The 26217-nt window shown below is 39.4% G+C and overlaps 5 protein-coding genes, 1 non-coding gene and 1 pseudogene across 10 annotated transcripts; 3 read left to right on the forward strand and 4 right to left on the reverse strand.

Moving 5' to 3' along the window:
• The first annotated feature begins 4877 nt into the window (after positions 1–4877).
• On the forward strand, positions 4878–7116 carry LOC104712698 (uncharacterized). The gene is made up of 3 exons (XM_010429654.3): positions 4878–5803; positions 6160–6661; positions 6822–7116. Exons 1-3 carry the CDS (start codon positions 5184–5186, stop codon positions 6966–6968), a joined length of 1269 nt encoding a protein of 422 aa, XP_010427956.1. The 5' UTR covers positions 4878–5183; the 3' UTR covers positions 6969–7116.
• Positions 7117–7450: 334 nt separating this feature from the next.
• Positions 7451–15307, reverse strand: LOC104712706 (lysine-specific demethylase JMJ27). Of its 2 annotated transcripts, XM_010429667.3 has the most exons (14): positions 14858–15307; positions 14625–14770; positions 14427–14526; positions 14219–14348; positions 14063–14126; positions 9865–10510; positions 9457–9786; positions 9023–9293; positions 8560–8948; positions 8390–8462; positions 8212–8297; positions 7920–8039; positions 7714–7815; positions 7451–7611 (listed from the first exon to the last, which is right to left on the reverse strand). In XM_010429667.3, exons 1-13 carry the CDS (start codon positions 15110–15112, stop codon positions 7753–7755), a joined length of 2673 nt encoding a protein of 890 aa, XP_010427969.1. In that variant the 5' UTR covers positions 15113–15307; the 3' UTR covers positions 7451–7611; positions 7714–7752. The 2 variants fall into 2 exon arrangements, with proteins under 2 accessions (XP_010427969.1, XP_087335148.1); XM_087479022.1 differs by having other exon boundaries at positions 7451–7815; positions 14858–15299.
• Positions 15308–15670: 363 nt separating this feature from the next.
• LOC104746941 (lysine-specific demethylase JMJ27-like) lies at positions 15671–20596 on the reverse strand. Of its 3 annotated transcripts, XM_087478908.1 has the most exons (14): positions 20290–20561; positions 19953–20095; positions 19771–19870; positions 19559–19688; positions 19411–19474; positions 19213–19324; positions 18174–18785; positions 17756–18085; positions 17320–17572; positions 16603–17249; positions 16432–16504; positions 16263–16348; positions 16063–16182; positions 15671–15910 (listed from the first exon to the last, which is right to left on the reverse strand). In XM_087478908.1, the coding sequence occupies exons 1-14, from the start codon at positions 20494–20496 to the stop codon at positions 15830–15832; spliced, it is 2958 nt and encodes a 985-aa protein (XP_087335034.1). In that variant the 5' UTR covers positions 20497–20561; the 3' UTR covers positions 15671–15829. The 3 variants fall into 3 exon arrangements, with proteins under 3 accessions (XP_087335034.1, XP_087335041.1, XP_010466797.1); XM_087478915.1 differs by lacking the exon at positions 19213–19324 and having other exon boundaries at positions 18174–18873; positions 20290–20596; XM_010468495.3 differs by lacking the exons at positions 15671–15910; positions 19213–19324 and having other exon boundaries at positions 16093–16348; positions 18174–18873; positions 20290–20596.
• Positions 20597–20841: 245 nt separating this feature from the next.
• TRNAQ-CUG (transfer RNA glutamine (anticodon CUG)) lies at positions 20842–20913 on the forward strand. Its single transcript has one exon. It is a non-coding gene; the product is annotated as a tRNA-Gln (tRNA).
• On the forward strand, positions 20862–22996 carry LOC104712716 (uncharacterized; annotated as a pseudogene). The gene is made up of 4 exons (XR_015574800.1): positions 20862–21309; positions 21411–21501; positions 21703–21793; positions 21883–22996. The product of XR_015574800.1 is annotated as an uncharacterized LOC104712716 (transcript).
• On the reverse strand, positions 22121–24280 carry LOC104746949 (cysteine-rich receptor-like protein kinase 44). Its single transcript, XM_019233207.2, has 4 exons — positions 24041–24280; positions 23713–23956; positions 23473–23623; positions 22121–23379 (listed from the first exon to the last, which is right to left on the reverse strand). The coding sequence occupies exons 1-4, from the start codon at positions 24204–24206 to the stop codon at positions 23065–23067; spliced, it is 876 nt and encodes a 291-aa protein (XP_019088752.1). The 5' UTR covers positions 24207–24280; the 3' UTR covers positions 22121–23064.
• Positions 24281–24877: 597 nt separating this feature from the next.
• Positions 24878–25658, reverse strand: LOC104712725 (wall-associated receptor kinase-like 14). The gene has a single exon (XM_010429686.2). It carries the CDS (start codon positions 25616–25618, stop codon positions 24878–24880), a length of 741 nt encoding a protein of 246 aa, XP_010427988.1. The 5' UTR covers positions 25619–25658.
• Positions 25659–26217: the final 559 nt, after the last annotated feature.

Here is a 26217-nt window from a genome sequence, read left to right on the forward strand (position 1 = left end):
AACATACTTTTGTTGTGACAAGAACATGCCTTTGTCATGATACTGAATCTGAATACCGAGAAAATAATGAAGTCTGCCAAGATCTTTCATTTTGAATTGCTTGTTTAGCTCATCAAGGAGAGTGGAGAGTAGTGCAGATGAGTTTCCCGTAATTGCCATGTCATCAACGTATAATAGCAACATAATAATGTCTGTTCATTTGAAGCACACAAACAGAGAGGGGTCTCTTAGACTGCAAGTGAAGCCGAATTCAAGCAAAAAATTGCTGAATTTGTCAAAGCAGGCTCTTGGAGCCTGTTTAAGGCTGTAAAGGGATTTGTGAAGAAGACAAACATGATTTGGATGATCCTTGTCAACAAAACTAGCAGGTTGCTTCATGTAGACAACTTCATTGAGATCGCCATGGAGGAATACGTTTTGAACATCCATTTGTTTAACTTCCCAGTTCATGACTGTTGCAAAGTGAAGAACAGCCCTTACAGTCGCGGTTCGAACTACCGGACTATAAGTTTTCGAGATAGTCGATGCCTTCTTCCTGTGTGAATCCTTGGGCTACGAGTCTTGCTTTAAACTTGTCTAGAGATCCATCAGCGTTGAGTTTGACCCGAAAAACCCATTTTGAACCTAAAACATGCATATCGGGTGTTTGAGGAACTAAGGAGAATGTATTCGCTTCTTTGCAGTTACTTATCTCTTCAGTCATAGCTGTTGTCCAGTTTGGGTCTTTAAGAGCAGCAGTAACTGTTGCAGGCTTTGGATAGGATACCTTGTGAGTAAGTAGAGCATAGCGAGGGTTTGGTTTGACAATGCCAGCTTTTGATCGAGTTATCATTGAATGTGTTGAAATTTCTTCAGTAGATTCTTGGACTGTTTCAGTTTCACGGAGATTATCATTTGTAGCTGAACTTTGTACATTTGAGACTGGTGAATGTGAGCTGTTGCCTATAGGATCAAGATCTGAGCTTGCCGTACACCCAGAACTCACATCACCAGTATCATGTTCAAGATCAGTTACGGTTGTAGGTGACGTGTCTTCTGTAGAAACAGTGTTGTTGATTGTTGTGTTTGGTGCTGACATCATTGGAATAGAAACTTGTTCTGTTGATATTGCAGTGGCTTCTGTAGAGTCTGCAACTGGAGCACAAGATGTGGTGACATCTGAAAGCTGTCTGAGCCAGGCTCCATAAAGAGGTGTGGGCGATGTTTTGTGGAGATAACTGTATACATTTGAAAATGGGAAGCTTGCCTCATCAAAGATGACATGCAGAATGATGTATACGCGCCCAGTTGGAGGATAGAAGCATCTATATCCTTTATACTTCTCAATGTATCCAAGAAAAACACATTTGAGTGATCGAGGATCAAATTTATTTTGAGTATATGGTCTCAACATCGGGAAGCAGGCACAACCGAATGTCCTTAAGGCCGAATATTCAGGTTGTTTTGAGAACAAAACTTCATAAGGGCTTACATTACCTGCAAGGGTGCTTGTAGGCAAGAGATTGCTCAGGAAGTTTGATGTAAAGAAGGCTTCAACCCAGAAACTCTGTGGAATAGCGCTTTGAAAGAGTAAAGTCAGAGCCATCTCTGTCAACTGCCTATGCTTCCTCTCTGCTATGCCATTTTGCTGTGGAGTATGTGGACAAGAGACAAAATGCTGAATACCAGATATCTCCAACTGATTAAGAAACTTCTGACTTGTAAATTCCCCACCTCCATCTGATTGAAAAGTTCCTATCTTTGTTTGTAAAAGATTTTCAACAAAGGACTGATACTTGATGAAGATTGAGTAGAAATCAGATTTTCTTTTTAGTGGGTAAAGCCAACAATATCTTGAGAAATTGTCAATGAACACAGCATAAAATCTGAATCCTTGAACAGAAGAAACAGGAGAAGGACCCCAGAGATCACAATGCACTCTCTCTAGGGGTCTTGAAGCAATAAAAGTAGAAGAAATAAATGGCAATTTTGAACTCTTCCCAAGCTGGCATGACTCACACACCTTCTTGGTACTTTTATTGATTTGAATTGCCTTATTTGTAGATAGAAGCTGAAGGATCTGCTGATGTGGATGCCCTAACCTTTGATGCCAAACTTCATCACTAGTCTTGACTTGTCTTGTAGAGTAAAACATCTTATACTTTGGGTCATCCAGTTTATACAAACCGTTAGTTTCCCTTCCCTTTGTCAGAACTTTGCGTGTTGCTTTGTCCTTTATAACAACATCATCACCATCAAACGAGACTTTACATGGATAATCTTTAGTTAACTTTGAAACAGACAACAATGATTTAGCTATTTCAGGACAAACAAGCACATCTTTGAGTGGGAGATTACCTGATGTCGAAGGGAGGTTTGCAGAACCAACATGTGTTATGGGCAGAAAGTTCCCATCACTTGCCATTACCATATCAGTTCCATGATAAGGTTGAGCTTTCTGCAGGCGTTGAGTCGAGCTTGTGATGTGTGCTATTGCAGTGGAGTCTGGATACCAGCTGTTGTCCTCAGTAACATCAGTGATGTGGAGAGCAGAGAACGCAGCAGGATTGATGACAGGTTGAGTGGGTTGCTGATACTCTTCATCGAACCGATACCAACACTCAAACGCATTGTGTCCTCGTATTCCACATATTTGACAGTTTGGTTTCTCAGTTGATGTAGCAGAAGAGCTAGATGGTCGAGCTGTAGTGAACTGTTGGTGAAACCCACGACCTCTGGTAGAAAAGTTTCCTCGACCTCTGCCTCTGTTACCTTTTCCTCTGTATTGAGAGCCAGAGTTTCTCATGGTGTTGAAGGCTAAATGTGGAGACACTTCGGTTGAAACAGAGTATCGTTGCATACGGTCCTCATACCCAGTTAAGCGAGAGACAACAGTTTCATAAGTAGGTTCAGGAACTCTGTCCATGGAGTCTTCAATGACAGTTATAATAGGCTCATACTCTCGACCTAAACCTCTTAAAGCTGCAAATATCTTCATCTTTTCACTCACAGGATCACCGATAGAAGCAAGTTGGTCACATATATCTTTAATTCCTCTAAGATACTCAGACATGCTTTTATCTAACTTCTCACTATTTTGAAGGCGTCTTTGCAACTCAAACAGCCTAGAGGACGACGTGCGGTTAAAGTGAGAGATAAGAGTGGTCCATACCTCATAAGAAGTTGTAGATCCGACTACCAGCCTCATTACATTCTCACTCATCGAACCAAGCAACCACGCTTTAACCACTTGATCAACTCGAGACCAGTTTTCAAAGTCAGGGTTTGAAACCTCTTCCGTCTTGTTATCATTCTTGTTTCTGACAGGAATCGTTTCTTGTGGTGGCTTGGTGGCGCCGTTTACGAACCCAAGTAGAGCTTGGCTGTGGAGGAAAGACTCAAACTGGGATTTCCATATGATGTAGTTTTCTTCTGTGAGTTTGATTGTGACACAATTAGAGATGTGTAACGAAGGAGAAGAGAAGAATTCCATGGAGCTATCCATGGCTCTGATACCATGAAAGAAAAAGAGAGTGTTGAAAGATTGTTTCTTTTGTTATTCAATCCTTGAATGTATTACATTGCAAGAGTTCTCTTATATAGTTACATGAGATTAAACCTAGATTCTAGAGTGTTCTTTGATCAGCCAGCTGTGAGATATTACGTGGCATCATCTTCATCAACTGGTCCCAACACCTTGAATCGGTTTTGCAATGTCACTGTCGTACTATGTCCTTCTTCCTCTGCTAACGCTTTCTTGTCTGTTGCAGGTGAGCGTTGCAGGGTCTTGGGCTTCTTCGTTTCATCTTGTTTGCAGGCTTTGAGCTTAGTGGGCTTGACACAATGTGAGCCTGTTGACATATTTGACAAAACAGTGTCGTTTTGTGCTCTGTTCTCTACAAAAGACATGGCTATATACGGATTAGAAGACTAAGTTCTAGTCGTCCTTGAAAACGCTAGAAGCTTTAAACTCGAATTCAATCTTAAATTTTGGTATTCTGAATTCACCAACTCTAACTGTCCCACTCGGAATGTGATTGTCCAAGAATCCATCAGTAGATGTCATTGTCTCCACAAGGTTATCATCCAGTCCATCGTTCTCGTCAGAAAGATAGAAACACATTGAGAATTGGCGGCTTGTACCATTATCCCCTTGTCGGTATGGCAGTCTAAAGACCTTGAAACCATTGTAAGCCTTAATATTTTGTCTTTTACGACTTTGCATGAAAGGCACATTTACTTGTTTGCCACTGACAAGGTGAAAAGGTTTGTGTTTCGATCGTCATTGACTTTTGGAATTTATCTTCTCAAGCTCCCTTGAAGTACAAGACATTTCCATAAATCCATGGTTTCGTTTGAACAGAAGATTTTTGATGAGACCATTGGTGTGTCGTGAAGCCCAAGAATTCACCTCCATACGAAGGTGTGTTGAAAGTGGGCAAATAGAGGTAGCAGCATGTTACGTGAAGTTCAGATAAATGACTTTGGAAAGATTCAAGTTCAGATAAATGAGGAAACTAATGTGAGTAGAAGATTTGGTAAATTTGGATTTCAAGTTTAAAAGGGAAATAGTTGGAGTAAACTCGAAAAAAACTTAAAATATAAGTTATCCTAAATCCTACCGAAATATGGATTTAGGATTAATCTGTTTAATAAAATGTTAAGTTGCCTATTTTGAATTAGGAAATTCTCTAGGTCTTTCTCTATATAAGGTTGTTGCACAACTTGTGAATTTTCAGAAAGAGTTCGAGAACTAGAGTTTTGAGTAAATCGTTCGAATAGGACCCATTTGATATAGATTTGGGAAATTAAAAGGCCTTTTTCATCACAAAGCCCAAAAGTGGATAAGAAGATATTTTAAGCCGACCACCAAAGTCATACTCCCTCCGTTTCAAAATATAAGATGTTTTGGAAGAGTTTATTGTTTCATAATATAGGATGTTTTCAAATTTCAATGCAACTTTTAGATTAGTTTAGTATTTTATATTATGCAGTATTGTTTATGATTGGTTGAACTTGTTAAAAGTAAAAACTTCTTAATCTGCGTGATTTGCTTAAAACATCCTATATTTTGAAACGGAGGGAGTATTAAATTAATTAGGGCTTCGTGTCTTTCAATTTCCCCTATTCTCTCTTCATCTTCTCCAGAAATCGAAATCGAACCTCTCGTCGTCGTCGTCCAAAGCTTTTTAATCGAAATCGAGATGTCGGCGGATCAGAGCTCAAAGCCGTTGCAGTTTTTCGTCAGACTACTCGACGGGAAATCACTAGCCCTAACTTTCTCAACTCCGTTAGCATATGGAGATCAGATCAAGCAACGGATCTTCGAGCACACGAAGATTCCGACGCATCTACAGCGATTGATATGCGGAGGCTACGCAATCTCCGACGAATCATCGGTTTCTCAGCCCGACGCCACAGTGAACCTCGTCCTTCCCCTCCGTGGAGGTAAAGGAGGATTCGGATCGTTGCTTCGTATCTCTAAAGAAGTGAAGAAGACGAGCAACTTTGGGGCGTGTAGGGATATGAACGGACAGAGGTTGAGGCATGTAATAGCTGAGAAGATGCTTAAGGAGTGGGTTGAAGGGGAAGAAGATAGGGAGCTTGTGAGACGGGGTGAAGAGTATGTGAAGGAGCAGCAGAATAAAGTTAAACAAGGTGTTGGAAACGGATCTACTACGCAGAAGTATGTGAAGAAGTATACGGAAGAGTCTGATAAGTGTATTCAGGCTGTTGATTTGGCTTTGAAAGAGTCTTTTCTTAATGGCAAGAGGAAAGGGAAGATCTTTGCTGATTCTCACAAATCTAAAAGACTTAAGATTTGGTATGAACTCTTGTGCTTGAAAGCTATGTTCTTTTTGACATGTTAGGAGGAACAATTCGTTATTATGTGTTTTGTAGTTTAGGTTATGTAGCTTCTTAAGTTCTGTGATTGCAAAAAATTGTTCCTTTTTTGATGCTAATGGTGGGAGTTGTTAGATTCAGTAGTCTATGTATGCATTATAATCTTTCTATATGGGTTCTGTGCTTGAAAGCTATGTTCTTTTTTTACTTGTTAGGAGGAATAAGTCATGATTCATAGTTTAAGGTTAGGAAGCTTCTTAAGTTTTATGATTGCAAAAATTGTTGTTTGTATCTCTGTTCTTGTCACTGAATGATGATTTTTTTTTTTTTTTTCAGGAAGGGAAAGAGTGCTGTTGATGATAGTGATAGCGATGATAGCAGCGACGATGAAGATGAGAATTTTGTTGTTCTAAACAATGGTGTACAAGTTGGTTCAGATGAGGATGATACTGATGGAAGCTCAGATTTGGTTATGACTGAGACTCACGTTGGTGAGTCTTCTGGTAAATCTTCATTCAATCGCGGTTCAGAGGAAGAGAATGACATTGTAGTCCGCCAAAGTTCAGATGTAGTTAAGGTAGAGATCACCGGTGTGACAGTAGAGAAGACTGATGATTTACCTGTTGCTGTTGCTGATGCAATGGGCCATACTGAAAAGGAAGAGAAGTCAAGTGGATACGCAGGGAAGAATCTGGTCGGAGTAGCTGGTAAAACGTCAGTTTCGTCTGCAGCTGTTAAGGATCAAGGCAATGATTCTGACATAAAGACAGGAGGAGCTGCGGGAGAACCTGTTAAACCACTTAACTTTGATGACTTCAGTACAGCAACAGATATGGAGGTATGTATTGCTTTTTCATACGCAATTTCAAAATCAAAATAATGTCTTTGTTCAATATATAGGAATCTCGAATTGCTCTGTACAATGATGTCGCGTCATTATAGTTCATTTGTTGCATTGATCACACTACTAAACCTATTTTGAATCCATCTATGTTCAGGTTTTGGGGATGGAGAGATTAAAGACTGAGCTTCAGTCACGTGGACTGAAATGCGGAGGGACATTGCAAGAGCGGGCTGCGAGGCTGTTCTTACTTAAATCAACACCACTCAATAAGCTCCCGAAGAAATTGCTGGCCAAGAAATGAAGAACAAAACATGCCACTCCTAAGGAAATTACTACTCTTTTGAAGTTATCTGCTTGTTTGTAGTGCAATAATACAACCCACATGTGTGTAATATCTGCTGTAATTTTATACTAATCCACCAAGATAATCACTTCCCTCTTTTTATCTATTTGTCATCTTCTCTACAACGTAGAATGTTTTTTCTTTTCTGTTTTCATCAAATGGTCCGAGTGATAATTATGTCCGCGTCCATGAACAAAATCTTGTAACTAGAGAAGAGTTTAATATAGAAAAAACAGAGCGAGTCTTTAACTGACATAATTATTCTCTGATTGATTACAACAACATGAATCTTACCAATAGGGCACATTACTTACAGGTCTCTTGCTAATCGTTGTCAAAAGCCAGATCTTGTCTGAACAAGAGTATGTAAAGCAGCATGCTAATTATATATAGCTTATGCATGGACCATACGTGGTAACATAGCTTATGCATGGACCATATGTGGTAACAAAAGCCCCACTCAATTGGTGTTTATAAACTTAACTTACATTCTCTCCGACTCCAATTTTAAAGTAGAGGAAGAGTATTACACTTAATGTTACAACACTTCAAATATGAAGGAATGTTTTACGGATCCAATAATGTTACGTGGGAGTTTGTCCTGTAACAACAAATCAAAAACAGGGTTGCTCAGATTTAACCATTGAGGACACACCAAGTACAATGCGGAGCTTGATGTCCTATTCGAAGTCGAAGAACAAACCTTGTCTTCTGTTAGGCATCAGTACTGCGTCGAGGAGTTTTACATTAGCTCCTTTGCATCTCTTATGGCTGAGCTGGCAGCATAAAGCGCTATTTTCTTAAGCTGCAATGCAGTGAGAAGAGAAGTGAAAAGACGTTAAGCTGGAACTAGTATTTTTTAGCTTCCAAAATGCTTCAGTTCCAGTACGAAATTATACTGTAGTGTACCTCAAGTTTATCCTCGCTAGATCTGTGGTCTTTTGGTAATCTCCGGAACTCATGTGTTAGCCTAAGGCATTCTTCAACGCTTTCAGGAGCCACAAAGTCTAATGCCACCTTTATACAGGACTGGAAACAGTTTGGAATTCAGGGTCAGTAACATTTCAAATGCACAAACTGTTGAGCTTTTTGCGGAAAGAAAAAAACAGTTAATGAGAAAATTCAGACAATTGATAGAAGATGCAAATCCTTGATTAATAAAGATGATATGTCGAAAAAAGGGAATAAACTGGTTGCTTACCTGTCTATTTCTCACTTGGTGAGGACAACCTGCAGGTATGAAAACAGCTTCGCCGAGGTGTTGCTCAAAGGTCCATGGCTCTATGTCTGCATATGAATAAAAACATATATCAAACACAGCAAAGAAGATATATCAGCTTGTAAAGCTGCACAGGTTTTAGTACAGACCAATATCTTACCAAATTCTTCCTTTAGCTGTTTCTTCTGGCTTTCACTCAGGAACAAAGTCTGGTCATGAATTGCGTGAATAACCTGAAATTACCTCAGTGCAACAAAAATTTAGATTTCTCATTCCACCAATGACTAATCCAATACGAATTTACAAGAGATAATATGTGATGATACATACAGAGTTCACTGGTTCGTTATTGATGTGACAAAACTCATGCTTGTGCCTTTTCAAAAACTGGATAAGTTTTGGAACATCCTCCCTTCGAAAAATATCCCATACAGCACCACCATGCACAGCCTCTGACCGCTCAGTGGTATTGCCATCAGTTTCTTTTGACGCATCCAGTTTCTGCTCTTGTGTGGACTTCGCACTTGTACTCTCAGTCTCCAAACAGATGTCATTTTGATTCTCGTCAGCAATAGGTTCGTTTGTCAGCGTTACATTATCCTGGGGAATTAAATCCGCATGCAAGTTCAGATCATGACCTGACTCCATCGCAGTAGTGCAAGAATAGAGACCAAAAGACTCTTCCATCAGATCAGCTCTTTCGTTGGTAGTACAGTCACCTGAAAATTAGGCCATCTTCAGTAATGTGTCTATGTGTCCATTATACATAAATGGAGGGAGCTTCGTACAGTACCATTTGAAAAATGTATTTCATCAACTTCTTGTGAGCCCGACGGTCTTGAACTGCTGCTTGATTGTTCATCTTTAGCTGCCTTGTCCTTAAAACCTTGTTTAGCTTCATCCACTTCTTTCAGTGACTGGTTTTCAAGTTCGTTAGCTTCTTCCCCTTGACCACCGTTTTGTTTATGTAACTTGGGTTTTGCATATTTTTCCTGCTGTACTTTGATGTTTCGGTTTATATGAGGACGTATTTCCACTTTAGCTGTGTGTGTCAGCACGTTGACCTAATTCAAGTTCATAAAATAATTAATCTCACAATTTAAAGGGAAAGAGTGGACAGCTCAGTTTCAGTATAATAATCAGAGTTTGATCACCTCAGAAAGTACAATTTCATGGTTTATTTTCAAGAATAATTAAGAAAGTATGATAAAAGATTGGTGCACATACCGCGTCAGAAATATCACAATGTAGCTTTGTCACAGAATCTCCTCTACCAAGCTCATCAGGGAAACCATAAGCAATGTATGTCTTAGGTCCAAGATCTGGCTTCAAGGATTTATCTGGAAGTCTTGTTGCGAGATTTAGTATACCAGACTTTGGGTCAGTGTAATCAAAGAAGGGCAATGCAGCAATAAACTCAGCATTGTGCCTTGGAAGGCGCTTTTCAAATAAAGTTGATGGAGGCCAATCCTTTAATTTCAACATTTCTGGCCAACCATTCTTATGCATGCGGCCTTTTAAGTAGCCATCGAAAAACTGGTGTATATTTATTTCAACCTACAAGAGAAAGTGATGGTAATGAGCATATACTTCTTAAAAGACTAATACATCGTGTATAGAAAGGTTTTGACTGACCTCACACCAGTCCAAGCAATCCAAAGCTCTCACGCTTTTTGCCTCTTCTTTACATTCAACCTTTGGATCTATTTCCCTACAAGCCCTCCACATAACCATTGGTTCCCAACTTAGTCCAGATGTCTTCTCGAGAACATTTCTGACTATCACAGGTTCTGCTCTCATCCAGTGCGACTGAAAATGAGCAATATCCTCTTCAGCCAGATCAACAGCATTAGGTGAGTATAAGAAGTTATCATGAGCATTCTTCCTAGACGCTGCCTGCCTTCTAACAGAATCAGCATTAATAGTGCATGAGGAGCATTCATGAGAAATATTCACATCTGGTGGCCTAAACTGCAGAGTAATTTCCTCTGCATCTGTTATCATTTTTTTAACCCAATCATTTTTGCATAAGCGTTTCAACTCAAGTGTTGAAGTACCACAACCACCACACTCTTCGGGAGGGCATGGAATGCTTCCGTCTGAATTAAGCTTCCAGTTAGAGAAATCCAGAGGGATTCCAAATTCATATTCTGTATTTTTCCTCTCTTGATTATAGAATCCCTCTCTTAGTTCCTTGCAGCAAGAAAGACATATATCACATGAACATTTCGGGTTCGGGCAGCTTCTGTGAAAATTGGCAATGGATGTGCGGCAGAGATCACTGACGTGCAAAGGATGAAGAGGTTGTAAGCAACAAAGGAAAGAAGTTGTAAGCAAAGAAGGAAACAGAGAGTTATAAAGAAACCGATTTACAAATGTGTTTCTATAAATGGCTAATTAAAACTTTGTCATGTTTATTTATAATATGCAACGTCTTCACTTGCTCTGATATAAAAAGAACTAATGATACCCCAAAGTATATTCTAACAACCCTAACGATGAAAAACACCTCTGTGCCCACTGATTCACATGTGAAGCTTATTTGTGTTCAAATGAAAGTACAGAAAAAAAGGAGAAATGTAGAAAGATCATAATCTTATTAATCACCTACACATCAAGTCAATCTACACAAAATCATTCCTATTTATTGTTCCATTGATTTAACAATTTGATTGCTATCAGTGCTGCCCACTTGATAATAGCCTTGTCCACAGAAGCAGAGGTATAAGAATGGCATCTTGAAAGAGGAGCAAATGAACCTTCCTTTGGTCTTTTGTGGGTATATTTGATACCAACTTCTTCTGTCTGAATTAATGCCAAATTCTGAAGCTTGGTTATTGGAACCACTACATCGGATGGAGGGCAGACCCTCCATATGCTTAAAAGACACCAAGACCATCACATGGTCTGGTGTGTTTTGAATCAGTGAAATGCTCTTCCCTTGTTATCAATAGGTGTTGGCCCTCACTTATGGAGGTTCGTAAAACGTGAATTAGGTTTGATAGAAAATTCTTGAAAACCATGTCAAACTCCTTCAGACAACACCAATCTCTGGTTCACCTACCATAGGTTCTTCTTTTTTTTTTTCTTCCAGTCCTGCCGCCATCCATGCTTACATCCTTGTCATTATTTGGCGGCATTTCGCACATATCAAACTGTTAAGTTTAGTGATATCGTAACCTCTGTAACTAACTCTTTATTGATAACCCAAACACTAACACACCATAGACGAAGGCAAGCACATCACAAGCTCTTCACCTAACAAAGATCAGAGACGAGAGCACATCACTCTCGCACTAACCATCAGAGAGCACATCACTCTCTCACTAGCACATCGTTAGAACATTCAACAACAATAAGCATGATCCTCAAAGTACAAGCCGAGTCTCTATTTAAAGAAGAAGAGCTTCAACTGCAAAGCCTCCGATAGAGAAAGAGTCTTTGCCCTTCTTTACTAAGTCAGCTTAGTCAACACTTCAGTTGATTTCTCTGAGCTATACTCTTCTCACTTCCTCTTTTCTTCTTCTTGCTACCTCCAACCGTATCAATACTTTCCCCTTTAGGAGAAGCTTGCCCTCAAGCTTCTAAAAGAAAAGAAACTACCAGCGTTTGAATCATGTGTGTCATCTCCTTTTGTTGTGTTGCTGGTTTGTATTGAGCCACATGCATTGGGAATGCTGCAAGAAAAATCAAATGCACTGTACTCCTCGGCATTTCTGCATTGCAAAGTTTGTTGTGTTGCAGCTGTCCTGTCATATGTTTGTATTTGAACATCCAAGTCTTAGAAAGCTTTCTCCTCTAGCTTTCTAGCCATAGATGAGCCCAGGCTTGGACTTTCTGTCTGGTATCCATCCCAAGAACAACCGTGTTTCCAATTCCCAGCTTGTGGTGAATCTGAAATTCGTTTCTTCCTCTTAAAAGACTATCCAATATAACTTTCAGAGTCAAGCTAGCTGCAGAATTGTGAATATCTAGTCTCACATCTATCCAAAAGCTCTTTAGCAGCTCCTTAATGAGACTAGGATTCCAATCATGGACTAAAGGAGATGAAGGATCAGAATGTTGTTGAACCTGAAACAGTAGTATCAGTAGCTGCAGTTCTTTATTTCTCCACCTATGCTTAACTTGGAAGTTAGACACCATAGCATCTATTGCTTGTCCTGCCCCATAGTCCACTCCCGGTCTTGTCCAAAAACACACAGAAATATTGTGGTGAAGCATCAACGTCTCAATCCCCATTCATGTGGCTGTATCCCCATTACTTCCCCCAATGAAAATAAGCTTGCCCTCAAGCTTAGAGTGAGTAAACAGATATGCTTGGACTTGTATCCACAAAAATAGAGAAACCAGTCTGTTTCCCACTTGAATCTGATCCTTAAAAACCGAAATCAATGGCTGAAACATCTTCGCTGCATCACTTTCTTGATAAACAACTTGAAACAAAGCTAATAGCATACATCCTGCGATTCGCTGCACTGCAGAATGCACCAAACCCCACCTTACAAATTCCGAATTTGCATGCAATGTCTGAACTTTGCTTTTCCAACGATGCCACAAATGAGAAACAGTGTTGTTCACCACATGGACAAGACAATGCCATGGTCTTTGACTTATGCAAATCACGTTCTGAACATTTTGCAGTAGAATTGCTGTAGATATAGACAGAGCCAACAACATTGTAGATGATGCAAATTGAAAGTCATGTATAAATGGACAAATCTCCGCAGCAGCTTTATCCTCAACTTGCAAGAACATGGAATGCATACTACCAAGGAAAAAAGTTTCCATGCTTCCTGGATCATGCAAGTCCTCACTTGATACAACACTCTTGCTTGAATAAAGACATGGAGACTTAATATTGCTTAAGTCAATGACTTGAGACGATACCAAAAGACAAGATCAAGCTTGGCATCATCTGAGTAACGGCCATGACTGAAAAGCCTCTCCACTTTTTGAATCCACACCGACGGAGCTGTTCCGGTGAACATAGGTACATCCTTACAACCATCATCTGCAGAGATCAGAGTCCATCATCGCGTTGAAGCTCCGATCTCAGTTTCACCGCACCAATGTTAGATTCACGATACCGTAAGCTCTGATTACACGAACACACAATTAAAACTAACTGATAAGAACAGAGAGAGGCTAGCACATCAGTAGCTCAGCTCCCAACACACCATAAGAGAGAGACTAGCACATCACTAGCTCACCTCTCCAAACACAAGCACATCGCTTAATCATTCACAATATTCAACATAATGAAGAAGATGAGCTTGCAAGGCTCTTTTAAACTCATTCTGCAACGGCAAAGCCTCTCTTTCTTTCTGAGTCTTTCCTTCACTCTTTGCTCTGTTCCACGTCATCAGCTTGTTTCTTCTTCTTTAACTAGTACGATGATGAATCGTATCAAGAACCAATTTGAAAGCTCAAGAACCCCAAAGATACCCGAAGTATCCCAGCAAGGTGTAGAACCCTTGTCCCTTCTCATTTCTTCACATGTGAAGATTATTTACAATTGAAATTGCAATACCAATTCAATAAAGTTACTTGATAAGATCATAATCTCATCACTCACCTACCGATCAAACAACCATTATTATTCCTCCATATCATTCCTTTGATTGTTCTACTGATGTAATGTAACAATTAGACTGCTATCACATCTCGTGAAACAGGTGATAAACACTACTACGGCCTATTTGCAAAGGATACAAGTAACTGTTACGAAAATTCAATCAAAAAAATGGTTTCTATCCACTAGATGAACAATCAGCCAAGCAATAAGGGGAAAATAAAAAAAGCAAAGGAAACCCCCAGAGATTTGTAATCTTACCAGTAAATGCGTTCACTTAGGTCAAGTTTGCACCTAGTAGTATTAGATTCCGTAACAGGGGTTCCTAGAATAAAACATGTCCGTGAGTGAGTGAGTGAGTGGAGAATAGAAACAGGAAACAAATGAGAGAGGATAGCACAAGTGAAGAAGACATACCTCTAATGGTTGTCTCAATCTCTAGTTCACGGTTCTGCTCCGCATAAACATCCTTCAGAACTGGGAGAACTTTAAATAATAGGTACTGCAACTGTCTGAACTTGACACTTGTATCTTTTTCACTTCGAGACTGAGATTCATAAAAATAAAATCCAAAATGAAGGAGACATAACATCTAAGTAGATTTCACAACAAAACAGTTATTAACCTTGACAAGCAAAGGCAAGCGCAAACAAGCTCTGCAATTGCAATTCTTCATACAGAATGGACAAGCAGCTCTAACATCCTCATCAGTTCTTTCAGAATACCTATTATTCAGATTTTCAAGATTCAAGACTCAAGATAGTTTGAAATCAAAGCTCTGCTGACTAGTTTAGTACATAATGTGCAAGTAGTTACTAGTTACCATCTCTTGATGCAGTCATAGCAATACTTCTTGTTACAATTTGAACAGAAGATAAGATCAGTCTCACTCGTCAAGTTCTTACAATGATGACACGTCAAACCCACATGCTTTCTCGTTCCATCAGACTTAACAACATCCTCCTGTGTCTAGTTCAAAAAAAACATATTCTCAGTTACATTTTCAAATCCCAAATCAAACAAGTAAACACTAAACAGTACAAGAAAGGAAGTAACCTTATCCGGAGTAGATCGATTTGAAGCCTCTCCGTCATCTAATTTTCTTCTTCCCCTTCCCCTTCCTCTTCCTCTTCCTCTTCCTCTTCCTCTTCCTCGTCCCCTTCCTCTTCCTCTCCCGATTGGGGGGACTTCGCTCACAACGATGTCTTTCTCTTTCTTCCTCTCCTTATGAACGTTTTCAGATCTCTCGTCCTCGACTAACTCGTCAGAGTCTCCTGATCTGATTCGCTTCCCCCCATTCCTTTCCTCCATATCGGCGACGCACCACCGGAGTATTCGTTTTATTTCACTGAGATATCTATCGCCATCATTGGGAGTATCATCATCACAAGGTTTAAAAAAAAAGAAAAAAAAGGAGAGTGACGTGGCAGCAATCCAAAGGTTAGTATGGTTTTTAAATTTCGGATCTGATGGCTGCTACTTCGTGATCCGTACGTTTATTAAACTACTATTTCTCGGGTGAAGGAATGTTATTAATTATTTTAACTAAAGACGTTTCCTTACTTTTTTGAGATTTTGACTTTTCTTACTAACTTTTTCGTTTTCTTACCAGATTTAATCATTCTTTTGAATGATATACAGTTAAACACTCTTAATGGGCTTTGGTCTTGGCCAACTTTTTTGTTTCTCCCGTAAAGTGAATGAAGTTCTCACCAACTTTGATCATCGACCAATTTCAGTAACCTTGAGTTCACTTCATGTCGTCTCTTGTTAGATACAAGTATGTAAGTTTTGTGTTGTTTTGATGTCGAGAAAAGTGGTGTGATATTTGAACACACTTGGACTTGGTGGTGTTTTGATTCCGAGTACTTTTTGATTTGCTTTCACGAAACCTTAGTTTAGAATTTTACTTTTATCATCGCCTTCTTGATTTTATTACAGCCGTCAAAAAAAAAAAAAATAACCCCGTGACAGATGAAACTGGGTTTCACAAGCATTGGTAAGCTTAACCTTTCTTTTTAGTTAGCATCACTGAGCTGTAAAGTTTTCCAGTAGATCATTTGCTTCTCGTATGGCTGAGCTCGCAGCATGTAGCACCATTCTCTTAAGCTGCAATGCAGTGTGACAAGAGAAGTAAAAGGAAATCAATAAACAACAATAAGCTCAAACTAGACCCTTTTTTTTTTATTTGGCTTTTATATTCTAGAGACGTTTTCACGTTATTCATAATATTCAGAGTCATAATGAAATGTCAAAAGTACCTCTAATTTATCTTCCTTGGATCTGTGGTCTTTTGGTAATCTCCGGAACTCTTGTGCTAGCCCAAGGCATTCTTCTACGCTCTCAGGAGCCACAAAACCTAGTGCCACCTTTATGCAAGACTGGAAAAAAACAGTTTGCTTTTTGTTTACAAAGTGCATGATGCGGATGCGGATGAACAAAAAGTTATGCAATTTCTTGCCTGTCTATTCCTCACTTGGTAAGGACAACCTGCAGGTATGAAAACAGCTTCGCCGAGGTGTTGCTCAAAGGTCCATGGCTCTATATCTGCATATGAATAAAATATACATCAACCGTTCACCATAGACTTGTAAAAACTGCATAAGTTTTAGTGCAGACCGAAATCTTACCGTATTCCTCCTTCAGCTGTTTCTTCTGACTTTCGCTCAAGAACATAGTCTGGTCATGAATTGGGTGATCTACCTGAAATAAATACAGAAGAACATTTTTTTCAGATTCCATGCATTAGTGACCGATTCAATAACGAATCATTGACAAGAGATGTATGTGATGATACATACAGTATTCACAGGTTGGTTATTGAAGTGACGAAACTCATGCGTGTGCCTTTTTAGATACTGAATAAGTTTTGGAACATCCTCTCTCCGAAAGATATCCCAAACAGCACCACCATGCCCATACTTTAACCTCTCTTGTATAATAGGTATTTCACTTGTACACAAATCAGGTTGTGGGAGATTCTCCTCTGTATACTTTAACCTCTCTTGTATAATAGGTATTTCACTTGTACACAAATCAGGTTGTGGGAGATTCTCCTCTGTATACTCCCACGGAGGAGTTGAAGGAAGCGTTGGCATCATTAGTCCAGTACTCTCCACAGAGGAATCATCTTCTCTTTGGTAGTTTGGAGATAATCTCTCTCTCTTCAAACAGATGCCATACTGATTCTCGTCGGCAATGGAAGGAAGTGTTGGCATTATTAGTCCATTTTCCACGGAGTGATCATCTTCTCTTTGGTATGATGGAGATATGTCAATGTCATTATGATTCTTGTCAGCGATTGATTCGTTTGTCAGTGACACATTCTTCGGAGGAATTAAAGCCACATGCGCCTGTGGATCATGACCTGAATCCATAGCACTAGTGCAAGAATATAAACTAGAAGACCCTTCCATAGTATCAGCTCTTTCGTTGGTAGTACAATCACCTGAAAATTAGGCCAATCTTCAGTAATCTATCTAAAATATATAAACATGGGAGGGAGCTTCTTGCTATACCATTCGAAACAGATATTTTATCAACTTCGTGTGAGCCCAAAAGTCTTGAACTGTTATTTGATTGCTCTCCATCAGCTGCCTTGTCCTTTAAACCCTGTTTGTCTTCATTTATTTCTTTCAGTGACTTGTTTCCAAGATCACTAGCCCCTGTCCCTTGATCACCAGATCGTTTATATCTTCTCAGTAGTGCTTCTCTGTTTTGGTGTCTATGGGGAGGTATTTCAACTTTAGTTGTATGTGTCAGCACATTGACCTAATTCAAGTTCATAGAACAGTTAATCGCAAAAGTAAAAGAGAAAGAGTAGACAGCTCAGTTTCAGTATGATACTCTTTTTAATCAGAGTAAGAACACCTCAGAAGGTACAATTTCATGATTTAGCTAGATTTATGTCTCTGAAGAAGAATTAAAGTATGAAAAAGAATTGGTGTACAATACCGTGTCAGATATATCACAATGTAGCTTTGTCACAGAATCTCCTCCATCAAGCTCTTCATGGAAACCGTATGCAATGTCTGCCTTGGGTCCAAGATATGGCTTCCAGGATATTTCTGGAAGTCTTGTTGCGAGATTTAGGATACCATACTTAGGATCAGTGTAATCAAAGAAAGGCAATGCAGCAATAAACTCAGCATTATGCCTTGGAAGGCGCTTTTCAAATAGAGTTGAGGGAGGCCAATCCTTCAATTTCAACATTTGTGGCCAACCATTCGGATGCATGCGGCCTTTTAAGTAGCCTTTAAAGAACTGATGAATATCAGTTTCAACCTACAAGAGAAAGGGATGGTGGTAATGTGTATACTTCTTAAGAAGCATTTACAGTAATAAAAACACATAGAATGGAATTTAGACTGACCTCAGACCAGTCCAAGCAATCCAGAGCTTTCACTCTTTTCGTCTCTTCTTTACAGTCAACCTTTGAATTCATGTCCCTACAAGCCCTCCACATAACCATTGGTTCCCAACTCAATCCAGATGTCTTCTCGAGAACATTTCTGACTATCACAGGTTCTCCCCTCATCCAATGCGACTGAAAATGAGCTATATCCTCTTCAGCGAGATCAACAGCATTTGGTGAGTATAAGAAGTTATCAAGAGCATTCTTCCTAGACGCCGCCTGCCTTCTAATAGAATCAGCAGTGATAGTGCATGAGGAGCATTCATGAGAAATACTCACATCTGGTGGCCTAAACTGCAGAGTAACTTCCTCTGCAACTGTTATCAATTTTTTAACCCTATCAGTTTTGCATAAGCGAGTCAACTCCAGTGTTGAAGCACCACAACCACCATACTCTCTTGGAGGGCATGGAATGCTACTGTCTGAGTTATGCTTCCAGTTAGAGAAATTCAAAGAAACATAGGATTTCGAATCTTTTCCTTGACCTGCTTGAGTTCCCCATTCATATCCCGTCCCTTGTGCAATTTTCTTTCCATCTCTCTCTGGATCGTGGAAGCGCTCTCTTAGTTCCTTGCAGCAAGAAAGACATACATCGCATGAACAGTCTGGGTTCGGACAGCTTCTGTGAAAATTGGCAATGGACGTGCGGCAGAGATCACTGTTGTACAGGGATGAAAAGATTGCAGGAAAACAAGGAAACATATAGTTACAATGCAAAGAAACAGATCAACATATTAAGAAGTATCCCAACAAGGTGCAGAACCCTTCTTGTTGTCTTCCTTGGCTAAACCGACCACTAAGAAAACAACTCCCTCCCATTGTTATCACAACAAGGTGCAGAACCCTTCTTGTTGTCTTTCTTGGCTAAACGGATAACTAAGAAAACAAACTCCCTCCCATTGTTTCAAATGTGAAGTTTATTTAAACTCAAATGAAAATAAAATAAATACTAAAAATGGAATTACTTGTTAAGATCATAATCTCATCAGTCACCTACCAATAGAACCATCCTAGTTCCCCCAAATTGTTCCACTGATTTAGCAATTAAATTGCTATCAAATCTCCTCGCGAACTCGGTGATAATCTCTACATAAGATTCTCTCTCCCTACTGGCTATTTGCAAAGCATAGTAATATCAGATTACTATAAAAACAAAAACAAAAGAGCTCCCCGAGTCGAGTTTTGAAAGGTTTACCAGAATATGCGGTCACTTGGGTAAAGTTTGCACCTAGTAATATCAGATTCCGTCACAGATATTCCTAGAACGAAACAGGTTTGTGAATGGAATATAGAACGAAAGAAGAAATGAGAGGATAACACAAGTGAAGACCAAGTGACCATACCTTTAACTGTTGTTTCAATCTCCAGCTCACGGTTCTGCTCTGCGTATATATCCTTAAGAACTGGAAGAAGCTTTACTAATAGGTATTGCAGCTGCTTGAACTTGACTTCCGCGTCTCTTTCACTTGGAGGCTGAGATAAGAAAATATCAAAATGAAGGAGACATTTTGTTTCAGTAAACTAACGGGAAGAATAGTGATCTCAAGCCCCATACCTTCACCACCAAAGGCACCCGCAAACAAGGTTTGCAATTGCAATACTTCATACAGAATGGACAGGCAGCTCTAATCTCCTCATCCGTTCTTTCTGGATAACTATTGAGGTTTAAGATTAGTAGAAAATTAAAACTGGTTGAGGAAGGAGTATAACGTAGTTACTAAAGTGCAGATACTTAACTGTCTCTTGATGCACCTATTGCAATACTTCTTGCTACATTTTGAACAAAAGATAATATGAATCTCACTCGCTACGTTCTTACAATGATGACACCACAAACCCCCATACTTCCTGTACTTCCTGGTTCCACAAGACTTAATGCCCTGGATGAAATAGTGTTCAAAACATAAATCCAACCCGAAATAAACAAACAGCCAGCATTAACACAATACAAACTGAATATAAAGTAAATAAAAAAGGTTCCACCTTTTAACCAAAGAAAACAGAGGGAACTATTATATAAAACTCCACAGAAACTCAAAAAAATTGAAGCTCGTGCGTGCATAAAGGAACTAACTTTCTTAGGCGTAGACATGTCTCTTTGAGTAAGTCGCTTCAAAACCTCACCGCCATCACGTTTTCGACTTCTTCCTCTTCCGATTCGGTCAAATTTGGACGACCCTCTGCTCACATTATCCTTGTGTTTCTTCCAAACTTTACGCACGTCTTCGACTAACTCGTCAAATCCCACTGACCTAACTCGCTTCTCCTTCCTATGGTCCATAACTCTCTCCACCAAGATTGCTCCCTCGTCGCCACTGAACCGAGTGAGGCCGTCTATACCCTATGGTGTTGCTACTATAAACGAGAGCGACGTTTCACGTGGCAAGAATCCAGAGTATAGTTAATATGTTATTAAGGTATGATCGCACGGCAATAATTTCATGAGCCGTTATTAATTTTTGTTAATTACACTTAAAGCTGATTTAACTACTAAACTAAATTTAAGCATCGACGAAGGCTTATAAGATAATAATGATGGGCTGTTTCAAAATATGGGCCAACCAAGTAGGCCTTATTTGGCTATTTATTATATAAAATCTATTAATGTGAATTGCTATAGCAAAACGGTTCTATGGTCTAGCGGTTAGGACATTGGACTCTGAATCCAGTAACCCGAGTTCAATTCTCGGTAGAACCTTCTCTTTTTTGCTCCGGCCAGGCTTTTTCCCCCGGCGATTTATGAATGAACCCTAAAATATAAACACGCCGGCCAACAACGAGTAAAGCTCTGCTTTTTTTTTGGTTGGTGGAAATGGAGAATTCGTTGGTTGTTGATTCTGGTGAAACAATAATGGAACAAAAGATCGAGGAAACAGTGAAGGGTATACTCAGAGAAGCTGATATGGACCAAATGACTGAGTTCAAGCTCCGGATCGACGCTTCTGCTAAACTCGGTTTCGACTTATCCGGGACTAATCACAAGAAGCTAGTCAGAGATGTCATGGAGGCCTTTCTGTTATCCACTCCCGGTGAAGCCCTCGCAGAGGAGACGGTGGCTTCCGTTGGTGGTGGAGATGACCGCTTTATTTGTAAGGTTGTGACTTTACCTATTGACATTGTTCTTCTATAGGTTTTTGACACCACTGTATAGAGAGTAGACATTATTATGATCATTGTTTGGGTCTTTAACTGTAGTTATCGGAGAAGCGAAATGCGACAGTGCAAAAGTACAGAGGCCAAGCTTTTCTATCTATTGGTTCTCAGGAACATGGAAAGGCTTTTAGGGGTAATTTTGAAACACACTTGGTCGTCTCTTATCTTGTTTCTGAATGCTATAAGTGGTTTCAGGAAGCCACTGTTCTAGTTATGCTTCTGTTGAGTTTAGTTGTTAGTGTTTCCACTGCTAGATGTTTCTTACAGTATTGCTTTATTGACTTCATGCTGCAACTGTTGTGCTGAAAAAGCTTTCATGTTTCTTCTTTATCAGGAGTACATTTGTCAACTAACCAATGGTCTGTGATCACTAAGAATTTTGCAGCAATAGAAGAAGGTATTAAGCAGTGCCAATCGAAATTGAAGTAAGGTTCATGTTCCCTGTCATTGCTTTCAGTGTTTATTCGTCATATATTATGCTGGCCGCTTTATCTTGCTGTAAAACATTATGCAGATCTGAATCAACACAGAACGGAGATACTTCTGAGGCTGTGGATAAGAAGAACAGCTCTCACGGGTTTTCTCTTATCAAGACTTCACGGTTTGATGGGAAGGGTTATCTTTCCTGGGCAACACAGATGGAACTCTTTTTGAAGCAATTTAATCTGACTTATGTTCTATCTGAACCTTGTCCCGGTATTGGTATCGGTAGCTCTCAAGGCCCTGAAACCAACCCCAGCGAAATAACTCGAGCTGATGTTGCGGGCAAAAAATGGCTGAGAGATGATTACCTTTGCCACAATCACTTGATGAACTCCTTGTCTGATCATCTATACCGTCACTACTCGGAGAAATTTAAGCATGCCAAAGAATTGTGGGAAGAGTTGAAATGGGTCTACCAGTCTACCAGTGTGAGGAATCCAATTCAAAGAGGTCACAAGTCAGAAAGTACATTGAATTCAAAATGGTGGAAGAGAGACCGATACTCGAGCAAGTCCAAGTCTTTAACAAGATTGCTGACTCTATAGTGAGTGCCGGTATGTTTCTTGATGAGACATTTCATGTGAGTACCATCATCTCCAAGTTCCCCCCGTCGTGGAGAGGCTTCTGCACCAGGTTAATGGAAGATGAGTTTTTACCTGTCTGGATGTTAATGGAACGAGTGAAAGCTGAGGAAGAGCTCCGCAGAAATGGAGCACATGGAGGGGTTACATATAGACCAGCCGCTGGCTCCTCTCAGATGGAAAGGAGACCTAGTCTAGGAACAACACATAGAGGTTCTCAGAGCATAGGTTGGAAGAGGAAAGAACCCGAGAGAGACGGGAGAGTCATCATCGTCTGTGAAAACTGTGGGAGGAAAGGACATCTCACAAAGCATTGCTGGGGTAATAAATCTGATGAGAGAGCTTCCGGGAAACCAAATCGGGACTCAAGCAACAACCAACAATGATATTCTTAAAGGTTAATCTTCTGAGTACTGATGAGTGATGATGATATTAGATTTATAACTTTTATTTATAGTTCAGTACGCTGAATTGTATAAAAGGAAACAGAGAGATGGGACATATATCAGTTTTGGCCTAATTTAATGTAAAGGTAACATTTATGAATGAGAACTTTTGTCAAAATTTTACATTCTTATACATTCTTTAAAGCAATAGAGAATTTTACATTGGTTGTCTTTTACACACTCAATTTAACGAGGATTTAACTCAGTAATTGTAACTTTATTCAAAGACGCAGTACTACTTGTGTGATTGTTGTCTCTTGACGATGACTCTACAACTCCCGAGTAAAAAGCCGGTTGCAAGGGTCTCGGTAAAGTGAAAGAATTTGCATTGAGCATTGCAACAACAGAAGGCATTGTTGGTCTACTCTCTGGATTCTCCTGAACACACAACAAACCAATGTGAATGCATTTCATGATCTCATCACTTAGACCTCTTGTTTCATTAATCAAACTTGGATCCACAATGTTCAACACTTCTCCTTCTCTCCAGCATTTCCACACCTATACATATAAAGTTCAATATATGAGTTGATAAATATGTCAAAGTCTAGAGTAAAAAAAAAAGGTAAAACAATAGTAATATTTTTCACTTACATAGCTAAGGAGGAACAGTGAGCTTTGTTCTACCGGAGACCAATTGTTTTTCTTACCTTTAATGATCTCAAGGACTAGTACACCGAAGCTATATACGTCGGTTTTCACCGAGAATTGCCCACTCATTGCATACTCTGGAGCCATGTAACCGCTGTAACGACAAGATAACTTTAGGCTTTTGATATTTTTTTCAAAGAATTGATGGAACCAAAAGGATACTTAATTTTTTGGGCAGCTTACTAAGTTCCTGCAACTCTGCTTGTAAACATGGTCTGACTTGTTTGGTCCGTATTAAACAACTTTGCCATTCCAAAATCTGCTATTTTAGGATTCATTGCATCGTCTAACAGAACGTTGCTAGCTTTCATATCTCGATGAATTATTTTGAAACGAGAATCTTCATGGAGATAAAGAAGACCTCGAGCAACACCTGTGATGATCCTATAACGTGTTTCCCAATCCAAGATCCTTCTCCTATTGGAATCTGAGAAAGAATCAAATATTGGATCATTCTTTATATAAGTAATAAAAGATAGAGATGTTTGTGTTCAGGTCTTAATTAAGGTACCAAATATGAACTTTTCGAGGCTTGTGTTCTTAAAAAACTCATAGATGAGAAGTCGTTCTTCTCCTTCCAGACAGAAACCTAAAAGCCTAACAAGATTACGATGTTGAAGTTTGGCGACCAATGAGACTTCGTTTACGAACTCATTGTCTCCTTGTCCTGATCTCATTGACAATCTTTTCACAGCTATCTCTTCCCCAGAATCGAGAACACCCTGGTCGTTATTTAGAGAGATCTAATCAGCATTGAGCTCATAAACATAAGTAACGATCAGTGTTAATCACCTTATAAACTGCACCGAAGCCACCTTCTCCAAGATGGTTGTTTGGAGAGAAGTCATTAGTTGCTAATCTCACGGTATCAAAGTCAAGTTGCAATAATTGTGCATCTTTTAACTTAGGGTCTTGGACATTTTTGCCTGATCCAAAGGCAATAAACCAAAAGGGTCTTTCAAAGTTAAAAAAAAACTCTATCGAGAATGTATATTTCATTTTTGACTAATAAAGTTCAACCTTTATGTCTCTGTTTTTCCTTTCTTCTATTCCTTGTCAGATAGAAGTAAAGAGGGACTACGAATAGGACAAAGCCAATAACAAAGCAACCTGTGCCAATAATGATTTTTACTTTGACATTTCCTGCCAAAACCAAAATTTGTTAAGACATAAACTGTAACAAACAAGAAAGTAGTTGTAGATTACAAAACTTAATAATAACCGCAGCTTCTATTAGATATGTATTTATATACAAGTAGCTAATGCAGAGTACTCTGTTTTGTTTTTTGTTTTTTTTAGGTCAAACAGACTACCTTGTTTTAAATCAGGCGCATACTTGGATTTGAGACTAACCTCTCACTTTCAGTCTCAGGCAAGGATTGATGTATCCGTCTCCGTGGTAACCCTCAATACATGAGCATCGGTGTCCTGCATTTCCATCGGGAGTGTCAACTTGTGTACAGTTTGCGTTTTCTGCGCAAGGTTTGTTTTTGCAATCTCCCTTCAACCACCAACCTAACTGAACCCTTTCAAACTCTAGCGCTACCCCTGCATTCACACCTACAGACCCGAAAGCTATCGACGAAAACAACAAACTGCAAGAGCTATTCCTCAAATCCTTCATACTGAAAAACTTAGAATTAGTATATAATGAAAAACAGCTTATATTTCCCGCGGAGCCACAACTTTGCAGTTTTAACGTGTTCTCCAAGAAACCCTGATTTATCGAGCAACCGTTGGTTTTATACATACATTTGTCCATTAAGAAACTGTTCTCCGTCGGCGCGAAGTTCTGCGAGGCGAAAAGCGGAGTCATGTCTTCAATCTTCCGACTACAATTGTGTGGAAGGCCAACGAGTATACTGTTTTCCGTCACGTTTTGGACGGAAAACCCTCCGATCTTGGCCGCTTGATCCACCTCAGAGCAATGGAATCGGATCGGACAGGCAGGAGAAAAGCCAAAGGGATATGGCAGAGTCAACCTACCGCAAATTCCGTTACAAGTTTCGGAAGAAGAAACTCGTCGGAAAAAAGTTCCTCCGATTATGATCAAAATCAAACTCATCAACTTATGAGAAATCATCACCATCTTCGTTGAATGTTTATTAAAAAATCGATCTCAACATTCATTGCCCTTCATGTAAACACAAGAAACTCAGAAAACGACCATAGATCATTCAAATAATTCAGTGAAGCTTAGAGAAGTAGAGAGCTGTAACCCTAAGACTACCAAAACCAGTTGATGAATCACCCGTTGGATTTTTTAGTTCTCCGACCAAACAAGTCAATGTTGATGCTCTGCTACTTAGCTTTGAATCTATCAGTTCTCCGGCCAACAAAGTCAACGTTGATGAATCACCAGTTGGATTTTGAATTAGTCTCATGTTTGAAATAATCTCCTAAATTATAGGAGTCAACTAGTTGCTCTATTTCTTCAATTTCCGTTTCCGTTACAAATTTTTTGATGTAGTTGTACACTGTTAGTTGCATTTAGTTTTTGCTTATAGGTATTGTATAATAAAAATATGATTGAAAAATATAGGTCATGCTTCACCAATTTGTTTTATCTTCGAGAGTAACATATATGGTATCAGCTGAGAAAGAATCTTTGAATCACAAAAGTTTTGAGCCGTTGGAATCGTCGCCAAAATTTGTGTTTGAAATTATTGGCTTTGAGACATATTCTTG

The sequence above is a fragment of the Camelina sativa genome, chromosome 2 (genome assembly GCF_030686135.1).
Source record: "Camelina sativa cultivar CO46 ecotype springtype chromosome 2, ASM3068613v1".
Classification (NCBI taxonomy): domain Eukaryota; kingdom Viridiplantae; phylum Streptophyta; class Magnoliopsida; order Brassicales; family Brassicaceae; genus Camelina; species Camelina sativa.

Coding starts and splice junctions, on each gene's coding strand:
- LOC104712698 (XM_010429654.3), top strand. CDS start 5,184: ATGTCGGCGGATCAGAGCTCAAAGCCGTTGCAGTTTTTCGTCAGACTA. Junction 5,804..6,159: donor TCTAAAAGACTTAAGATTTG/GTATGAACTCTT, acceptor TTTTTTTTTCAG/GAAGGGAAAGAGTGCTGTTG. Junction 6,662..6,821: donor GTACAGCAACAGATATGGAG/GTATGTATTGCT, acceptor ATCTATGTTCAG/GTTTTGGGGATGGAGAGATT.
- LOC104712706 (XM_010429667.3), bottom strand. CDS start 15,112: ATGGAGGAAAGGAATGGGGGGAAGCGAATCAGATCAGGAGACTCTGAC. Junction 14,349..14,426: donor GCTTGCCTTTGCTTGTCAAG/GTTAATAACTGT, acceptor TATGAATCTCAG/TCTCGAAGTGAAAAAGATAC. Junction 9,787..9,864: donor ATTGCTTGGACTGGTGTGAG/GTCAGTCAAAAC, acceptor TTTCTCTTGTAG/GTTGAAATAAATATACACCA.
- LOC104746941 (XM_087478908.1), bottom strand. CDS start 20,496: ATGGACCATAGGAAGGAGAAGCGAGTTAGGTCAGTGGGATTTGACGAG. Junction 17,573..17,755: donor ATTGTGATATATCTGACACG/GTATTGTACACC, acceptor AACTTGAATTAG/GTCAATGTGCTGACACATAC. Junction 17,250..17,319: donor TAAAATATCTGTTTCGAATG/GTATAGCAAGAA, acceptor CCTAATTTTCAG/GTGATTGTACTACCAACGAA.
- LOC104746949 (XM_019233207.2), bottom strand. CDS start 24,206: ATGAGATCAGGACAAGGAGACAATGAGTTCGTAAACGAAGTCTCATTG. Junction 23,957..24,040: donor CCTCGAAAAGTTCATATTTG/GTACCTTAATTA, acceptor ATTCTTTCTCAG/ATTCCAATAGGAGAAGGATC. Junction 23,380..23,472: donor CACTGTTCCTCCTTAGCTAT/GTAAGTGAAAAA, acceptor TTATATGTATAG/GTGTGGAAATGCTGGAGAGA.
- LOC104712725 (XM_010429686.2), bottom strand. CDS start 25,618: ATGGTGATGATTTCTCATAAGTTGATGAGTTTGATTTTGATCATAATC.